The sequence below is a fragment of the Galeopterus variegatus genome, unplaced genomic scaffold, assembly GCF_000696425.1.
Source record: "Galeopterus variegatus unplaced genomic scaffold, G_variegatus-3.0.2 Scaffold2873, whole genome shotgun sequence".
NCBI classification, from domain to species: domain Eukaryota; kingdom Metazoa; phylum Chordata; class Mammalia; order Dermoptera; family Cynocephalidae; genus Galeopterus; species Galeopterus variegatus.
The window spans coordinates 101,400-110,837 of record NW_007728984.1 but is presented as its reverse complement, the minus strand read 5'-3'; the positions used below and the strand labels follow the sequence as shown (position 1 = coordinate 110,837).

Here is a 9,438-nt window from a genome sequence, read left to right as displayed (position 1 = left end):
TTGTGATAAAGCCAGTGATACTGCTAGACATTGTACAATGCATAGGACAACCCCTACAAGAAAGACCCTTCAGAGCCAGATTGTCAATAGAACTGGAGTTGAGAAAACCTGGCCATGAGGAAGAAGAGCAGGCAGGAAGGTGAGAAGCTGGGCTTCCAAACCCTCACAGCCCTTCAACCAGAGCAGCTCTGCCTTTCTCATTTCTCATAGCAGAATTCTGAATTTCTGCACCAGGTTTTGTATGAAAAGTGTATTTTCTCTACTTAAAAAAAAAGTTGAAGGCTACCATAGTAGAAGATGACAACTCTTTGCCTTCTTTTTTATAATTGAGTCACACTGGAACAAATCAAGTGGGTGCATATGATTCAAAATGAGGGCAATCAGGTAAATTTGGAAGCATCTACCTGAGCCTCAGTCTTGGCTGCAGGGGACTCTACCCACCTCCCTCTCAACATTTACAAGCTATATTGAAGTGATTGGATTGTGTCTGTCTTTCTATTTAGAGCAGGAGTTGGCAGTTCTTTCTGTAAAGGGCCAGATCATAAATATTTTAGGCTTTGTGGACCATACCATCTGTTGCAACTACTCAACCCTGCTATTATAGCACAAAAGCAGCCATAGACAGTAAGTAAATAAGTGGGGGTGTTCATATTCCAATAAATCTTTATTTACAAAAATAGGTCATGGGCCAGATTTGGCCTGTGAGCTGTCATTTGCTGGCCCCTATTTAGACTGCTAGGAGGAACAGTGTTTGTTTTATCATCATGTTTCCCCTGCCTAACACTGTGTCAGCACACAGTTCGGGTTGGCTCAGGAAACATTTACTGAACTATATGGAGGGCCCATCATACAGGCACAGAGCTGGAAGATTTTAATATAACAACTGAAAAAGATCCATCCAGTATTTCCCAAGGAGTTTCTATATACTGTGTAACTGTTTCCCTATGCTGGACATTTAGGACGTTTCCAGTTTTTTATTATTTATAATAATACTGCCATGAGCTCCTTCATACAGAAACTGTGGCCTCATTTCTTATCATTTCCTTAGCATAAATTCCAGAGCTGGAAGATTTTAATATAACAACTGGAAAAAGATCCATCCAGTATTTCCCAAGGAGTTTCTATATACTGTGTAACTGTTTCCCTATGCTGGACATTTAGGACGTTTCCAGTTTTTTATTATTTATAATAATACTGCCATGAGCTCCTTCATACAGAAACTGTGGCCTCATTTCTTATCATTTCCTTAGCATAAATTCCTAGAATAAGAATTTACTGAGTCAAACAATATATATTGCTAAATTGCTTTCCAGGAAGGTGGTATTGATCTATATTCCTAACAGTAATCTGAGGGAGATATTTATCATATGCAAAGCGTTTCTTTCAACAGAATGTCATGAAAAGTTTTGGCATACATACAGATTTCCACAAATCAGCTCACCATAAGTATAAGGAAACTGGTGTTAGCTACTAATCATTTTAATGTTCTCCCACACTGTTGTGATAATATGATTGTTGGGGCACGTTGTTTTACCTGTCAGTGTCACCTAGTGAAACAGCTGAGGTTGCCCTCTCTCGTGTGTTTGTTGAACACACAGAGAAGCATCTGCTTCCCATTAGGGAGTCAGAACCTCCACCATCTGAACGCCTGGCACCAGTCTACCCTGCCAGGATGGACAGAGGCCTCCTCCCTGTGAAATCCACCAGCAAATATGTCATCCAGGTTTCTCACTGCCCTCAGGAAATTTCATTTAGATTAATTTGTGTGCACAATTGGGAAGAATTCTTGAGCCATTTCTCCTGTGATGTCTTGCGATGTGTAAAATTGTCCTACAACATGTTGCAGAAATCACTGGATACTATGGATATCTCATAGTTGTCCAATCGCCTTTGTAACAGCAAGAAATATCTCTTTTGAACTGCAGTACGTGGTGAGCAAAAAACATAAAGTAAAGGTAGATCAGGGAGCAATGTTCCTTCTGGCTTTTTTCAATAGGTTCTGTTTGAGCTGTGAGGGTGCATAAGCTGTGTAAGGTATCTTGCCTTTACAGCGAAACTTTGTCTTTTTTTCTTTTTTTCTGGCTCTTCAAATTTTTCTGAATTTATACAAATGAAGAAGAGAGTATGTCTGTCTGAGAAGTAATAAAAGTGTTATAGAAATAAGGATGGGTCTGATGGTTACATGATGAAGGGATTTAGTTAAAAGCCAATAGATTACAGACAGAATCAGATATGTCAAGGCAGCGATAACAAAACCCAGCATTTTCTGAGAGGCCACCACATCGCAGCATTTTGATAAGAACCTTCCTATTTGTCTCATTTGATCCTCCCAACAGTTCTAAGAGGTAGATACTGTCCCACCTTCATCAACAGACTCTAGTGCCCAGCCGCAGTGCCCACTGGTGACACTTTGGTGGTTCCTCTGAAAGAGTTTGGACATGGGGTGGCATATTAAATCATCCCCATCAGAGACTGATTGATCAGCCTCCAGACCAGTTCAGGCCGCACTCATTTCTGATCAATGTCCACTGAAAGGTCTGGATGGTGGTGAAAATGTTTTCAGCACTGACCCCAGAGAGAAGTGACCCACCTACCTTCACAAAGCAAGTCAGAGACTGAGCCAGGACCACACCCCAGGTTTCCTGGTTGTCACTTCAACATTTTTTCCATCATTCCAAACTGCTTTTCCTACTAAATGATGTCAGCTCCACTAATCAATTACAGTCATATTTTTGTGTCAGCTGCTTTCAAGAAGGTGACATATTACATAGTCTATACATGTGACAATATTTCATCGAACTATAAACCAAAAAAAAAAGTGCATAGAAAAAATTGCAAAATCTGAGTGAGGTCTATTCTTGAGTGAGTGGTATGATACTGATGTCAGTGGTATACATGGTTTTGACAATGTACTGTGGTTACATAAGCTATTATTATTAGGGGAAGCTGGATAAAAAGTCACTGAAACTCTGTACTGTTTTCACAACTTCTTGTGAGCCAAACAATTTCAAAATCAAAAGTTATAACAATAAGAAAGTAATATAATAGGGAGAGGAGCTAAAATATTTATTCACTTACTATGTGCAAAGTATAATGTTGAAACAGCCAGTGCAGGAGGGAGACATAGCATCATTGGTCTTTGTAACACTGGAAGAGAACTCCAGAGTCACTTCTGGGCCATGCCCTGTCCAGCACTCTGTGGTCACAGTGCTTTGAACTTGTTCCTCTGCCCTTAGGTCACTGCCACCATCCACTCCTTCAACAAAGCCAGAACCCTCAGCATGACCTCTGATCCTATAACCTCCAATTTTTACACATGGTTAAAAGCATGGGCTTTGGTTTGGGGCCTGGGTTCAAATCCCAGTTCCACCTCTTACTAGCAACATGGCCTTGGGCAAGTTACCTAACCTCTCTCTTAAGTCTTAGTTTCCTACAGTTTTCAACAATCTCACAGACTGCTTTTAAGATTAAATGAGAAAAATATATGTTCAGCAGACCTAGAATATAATAAACACTCTGTAAATGTCAGACATAATGATGTTGAGAAGATGGGGAAGAGGAGGAGGATGTGAGCTCCCTTCTTCCTCCCCAAGTCAGTCACAAAGGTCTGCTTGTTTTGCAGCCTAAGCACCTCTCACATCCCCTTCACTCCATCCCGGTTCCCCCAGTTCAAGCCGGGATATTTCGACATCCTCCAGACGTTATGTACCCGATTGCTAATCCTGTCCCAGCGTGACATAGAGAATGCAAGCATTCCTCATTGCCTGATAGCTGTGATTATCTGTGTGTATGTCTAATCACTCCTGTTAGACTCAAATTCCCAAAGGCAGGACCTGTATGATTCAGCTTGGGATTTCCCAGACAGCCTGCCCACTGTAGTCACTCAATACTGTCAGTGGTAAAATACTTGTTTACATGTTTATATCTTGTTGTGGCTGGTCCTTCTTGTCATTCAGATCCTGGCAAAGGTCACTTCCTCAGCCATGCCCTCCTAGATACCCAGTCCAAATTGTCCCTCAGTGTGTCATCTGATCCTCACAATAGCCCTGTGCAGGAGAAGGGAAGGTTGTCATGGATGTAATTTACCTATGGCCTCGAAGCTAAAAGTAAACGTCTTGAATACATGCTGCCTGCTCACTTCTCGTTCTGGGGCTGTCTCTCCTGCTTTGTGAAGTAGATGTGAGATATTCGGTGTAACTCCATGGAAATTCAGTCTCAGAGTGCTGGGTAACCACTAGGCCATCCGAAGTGTGCTCCAGTAGTTTCTGAGGAAACCATTGATGGTCTCTGAGGAGACGGGATGTCACCGTGAAGTAGATGTGAGATATTCGGTGTAACTCCATGGAAATTCAGTCTCAGCGTGCTGGGTAACCACTAGGCCATCAGAAGTGTGCTCCAGTAGTTTCTGAGGAAACCATTGATGGTCTCTGAGGAGACGGGATGTCACCTTTAGTTCTTGGCATCACTTGTGCAGCTACATGCTTCACTGAAGCCCACCTCCAGGGTACTTGGACGTCTACCAGGAAAAATTGCCACAGTCCTCCCTCCCCACGTCTAGATGCACCCAGAGTGACCATGCTGTGCAGGAACTCTGGTGAGGGATCCATCAAACTGCGCAGAGCGTTTTAATATAATGTCTGACTCACAAGATCAAATAACATTTTGTCCGTGTCTGTGGTTGTCTCGAGTGATCCATGTTTGTGTAATTTGCTTCTGATGATCCCATTCTACCTGGGCTGGGGCTGAGGACTGATGTGATGTCTTTCGCATCTTCGGCTGCTCTCATTCATTCTTGAAATATCTCCTACACCCTATTTGCGAGAGAGAGACTCACTAGACTGCCTATTCTCCCTGCCCTAGGTGGGACCCACTCCACCCCTCAGCCAAAGTTAGCATCTGAAAAACAAGTCTGAGCATGGCCGTCCCCTCCTTCAGACATCTGGCAATTGCTGCTGCCATAGGATAAAATCGTCATTCTCCCCACTAGCAGACAAGGTTCTTGACAAATTCAGCTGACTTCTCCAGCCTTCCCAGTAATCCTATACTGCAGCCTTGTCATTCTATGAACGTGCTGTGTTTTCCTACTTCTGTGCCTTTGTACACATTGTTCCCTTTACCTTGAGGACCCCTATGAGGATGAGCTCAGTCTGGGACAAGTTGAGTCCAGGGGTAGCAGGAAAGGGTAGGGGAGTGAGATGTCACTAGACAGGGCAGTGAGTGAGGGCTGACCAGCTTTCCTGTCCATCTTCCCCATCGGCAACAGTCAGAGGCATCTTCAGTTTGATTCTTGCCTTGGCAACAGGGGTTCTACTTTCCAAAACCCCCATTGGTGGTGGCATTTGTTTGTTTCAAAGCAAGGGAGAACCCAAGGGGTAGGGATGTGGAAATCATGCACCAAAAACATTTTCTTTATTTTCCTGCTAGAATGTGCATGGGGCAGGGGTGAGAAATATTTGAGGGAGGAGAAATACATAGCAAACATGGCATTTGGAAAGGCTAATTGGATGTGGATGAACATATTGAGATGATGTTCTGTTATTGTCAGAAATAATGTTTTACAGAAAAGCTATTTGTGAAGACAGACCAGTTATTATTGATGGACTAATGTGCACAGGGGAATGTGGAAGCAATAATGCAGAAGTACAGCGCCTGCAGGAAGATGTTAATCACACGTGAAGTTAGAGGGGAAGGAATGAACATCTTGCGATTTGACTCTGCCTGTACGATTTGACCTGCAGGACCCACATGAACAGACCCAGGGTTATTTAACAAAATCAACAGTGAACTTGGAATGGTTTGCTGGCCACTTTGCCCCTGAGATGCGGTCTGATGATTGCTCTTAGAATTCAAGAACCAAGACAATCCTGTGATTCAGCTAACATGTGTCTCAAGTTTTTAAATACCATTCTGATTTCAAGTATTTTTCCATATCCTCATAACCCAATGCATAATCCTGTAATCCCAATATTTCAGTGTCCAAACTACTATCTGCTCACTTCCATCTGCCCACAGAAATGTGACAGAATACTTTGTTCAGAACATGCACCCCAGTTTTGAACTCAGGAGACGTGATTGTGAGCCCTGTGGAGTCAGAAGTGGAGAGCTCCAGAAGTGGGAAAAAACTCCATGAAGATCATCCCATTCCATTTCAAAGTTTAACTTTTTAGGGCCGGCCCAGTGGCGCACTGGAGAGTGCGCCGCTTGGGAGCGCGGCGGCGCTCCCGCCGAGGGTTCGGATCCCATGTGGAGACTGGTTCCCACTCACTGGCTGAGCGCGGTGCGGGCGCAACACCAAGGGTTGTGATCCCATTACCGGTCAGTAAAAAAGACAAAAAGGAAAAACACTGGCTGAGCGCGGTGCAGGTGCGACACCGAGGGTTGCGATCCCGTTGCCGGTCAGTAAAAAAGACAAAAATGAAAAAAAAAAAAAGTTTAACTTTTTAATGCAAAAACAGAAACATGAATGGGGAGGGGAAAGATAAAGCAGAAAATCTTGGAATAAGTAACGGGAAGGTTCTATTGGGGGAAAGATTCAGGAAAATCAGTGTTCCTTTAAACACCTATGAGACTGGAGATCCAAAGAGCACTTCATTATTTAGAAGCTTGTCCATTTTGTTGATGTTTCTGGCCCTTGCTTACCTTCTCCCTGCTGCTCTGGGAAAAGTGCTTTGGGGTAACCAAGCAAAAATTCTGCTGCTCAGCTCTCCAGAGCCACAGTTACCAGTGGAGATTCAGATCTCAAACAATTTTATTTAATGTCCTCAGAAACTAGGCCAGGGAACACTATTTTGGGGCAATAAAAATTCTGCTGCTCAGCTCTCCAGAGCCACAGTTACCAGTGGAGATTCAGATCTCAAACAATTTTATTTAATGTCCTAAGAAACTAGGCCAGGGAACACTATTTTGGGGCAATACTTTGCTAAGTGTTTTACTTTGCTAAGTGTTTGTAGCATCTGTAATTCAGAAGAAAAGACTTGGGGGCAAACCCCAATTTTAGGTGCAGTACTTATCATGGTTCCAAAGCAATTCTTTATATAAAAACCCCAGCATGGACCATCCCCTCCCAGAGTCCAGGAGGGATTTGCAGAACAACTTCACTGTACAGCCTGTGTAAATCAATCTCTAGCCCCCGTGTCTTTCCTATTCTTTTTCCCTGTTTTTTTTTCTCTTGATCGTTTACCACCACCACACACACTCTGTTTTATTTACTTGTCTTGTTTACTACTGTCTGTGGCCCCCACCTTACCCCCAGTATATATATTTCATGAATAGCTAGAAGAGAAGGTTCTTACCTAGAGTAGAGGCTCCGTGAATATCTGCTGAGGGAGTGGAAGCATGAATTGGCTCATCTGCAGGAACAGGGGCAGGAGGAGAGTCAGTTTGCATCCCACCAATAGATCTTTAGTTGTCCCCTCTCTGCTCCTTCCCCCTGGCATGCTCCTGCTACTAGAATCTTTTGTTCTCTCCCTCTTTGCAGAGCATTGGCTGTGACGACTACCTAGGCTCAGACAAAGTCGTGGACAAATGTGGGGTGTGTGGAGGTGACAACACGGGCTGTCAGGTCGTGTCAGGCGTGTTTAAGCATGCCCTCACCAGCCTGGGCTACCACCGCGTCGTGGAGATTCCCCAAGGAGCCACAAAAATCAACATCACCGAGATGCACAAGAGTAACAACTACTTGGGTAAGCTTGGTCTTTTTCCAGAGGAAACCGTCTGTCACTGCCAGTTGGTGTATTCCTTCCACGATTGTGAGATGGACACAGCAGTGTCCATCCGGGGACATGTAGAAAGTGCCACTGGGGAATTCCAAAGTACCACCTGGCTGCCCCTTCAAATAAGTAGAGGCCTCTCCAGAACAGTTATTGCTCCATGTTGTGCTCATCAGTTGTATGAGTCTGCATAAAAGCATACCATGCAAAACTACAAAACACTGCAACCAAATTTGTATAACTAAATGTTTACACATTTGAACCGGCCTTTGGTCCTCCTGAGAGAAACACAGTTATAAAATGGTAGGCTAAACTGTCTCTGAGATGGAAGAGGCTCTTTGCAAAGCCAGGAGAGCTGCCAGTCTTTGTTCCGTTGGGTTCCAGGCGATCAGGGGCAGTTTATGGATGCCTTGTGGACCTTCACTCCCTGGAGGTCTAAAGCAAAAGCCATTTTTCTCTTCTTTCTGCTTCATCAGCTTGAGGCAACAGGCCTCTACATTAGTAGCGTGTATGTCTTGTGAACAGCTGTAGAACCCTTCGGCAATCATTTTGGGCACTATCATCAATATTGAGATGCCATTTTAAACCCATTGTCCTACAAAAGGACATCTTTGTTGAGATCTTTCTTCTTGTTTTCAGGGCTATTTACCTTCCATCTAATGCAAATCAGTCATACAAATTAGTTTCTACCAATTTCCAATTCATGTAAGCATGTACTAATCAGTTAACAAAATAACAAAAGGGAGCTGCTTCTTAAAGTCATTTAGTGAACAGCAGTACTCATTTTTAATTTTTAATTATATATTTAATAGAAACATATCTAGCGCAAACTATGTGCCAGGTTCTATTCTGAGTGCTTTATGTGTGTTAAATCATTGAACCCTCTCAACAGCCCTAGAGCACAGGAGCTGTCCCCAACCCCATTTTACAGATAAGGAAACAGGCACAGAGAGACTATGTGATTTTCCAAGGTCACATAGCAAGAAAGACGTGGGGCTGGGATTCGAACCCAGGCATATAGCAGTCAATGGCTGCAGCAGCTAAGAAACCTTTAATTTTGCAACTTTCAAATATCAGGATCACCCCAGAAGATAACCCAGGAACTCCATATTTTGCAGCTCTTCTCTCCCCAGTCAAATGTAGCCAAAACTAACCTCACCCGGTTTTATTGGCTAGAGGAAGAAGGGATGGCAGATGAGACTCTGAGACAAACCCAATTAACGTGGAAAATTGTTACATTTGCTCTGGCAAACCCAGGAGCCACCAAAGTGGCAGTAAGCCTACTTTCCCAGTGAGTGGTTTGTGTGTTATTTTTAATAGCAAAAAACAGTCATTGTATATTTCCTCCTTTCTTTTGTGGTATTATGAGATCACATCTCCATAAACATCTTGTCTCCTGGAATGGAAAATGTTCTTCTGGGAATTATTTGAAGTGTGGTTGTGTTCAAATGCACCAGTGAACAACACCACTTTGTATTATCTTGGTGTTGTTTTTAGTAAAATTTCCCTGGCTACGGTTAGTCCTATTCGGTAAGCAGCTTTCAAGCTGTGCCCCCTTTAGATAAAATAGATATTCTGGGTGAATATCCGCTAAATGTCTGAATGGAAACAGCTCTCAGAGCCTTGGTGCTTTCACCTGCAGTACGGGAATAAGAATCTCGACCTTGGGCCGGCCCGGTGGCGCACTGCTACAGTGCGCCGCTTGGGAGCGCGGCAGCGCTCCTGCCGA

At 43.5% G+C, this 9,438-nt stretch overlaps 1 protein-coding gene across 1 annotated transcript in view; it reads left to right on the top strand.

Annotated features, from left to right (window-relative positions):
* Positions 1–9,438, top strand: part of THSD4 (thrombospondin, type I, domain containing 4) — a gene marked incomplete at its 3' end in the record, with an annotated part of 212,111 nt that overhangs the window by 107,010 nt on the left and 95,663 nt on the right. Inside the window, exon 2 of the mRNA XM_008583255.1 lies at positions 7,478–7,682. Within this exon, the coding sequence (XP_008581477.1) occupies positions 7,478–7,682 (205 nt within the window). The remainder of the gene's footprint in view (positions 1–7,477; positions 7,683–9,438) is intronic.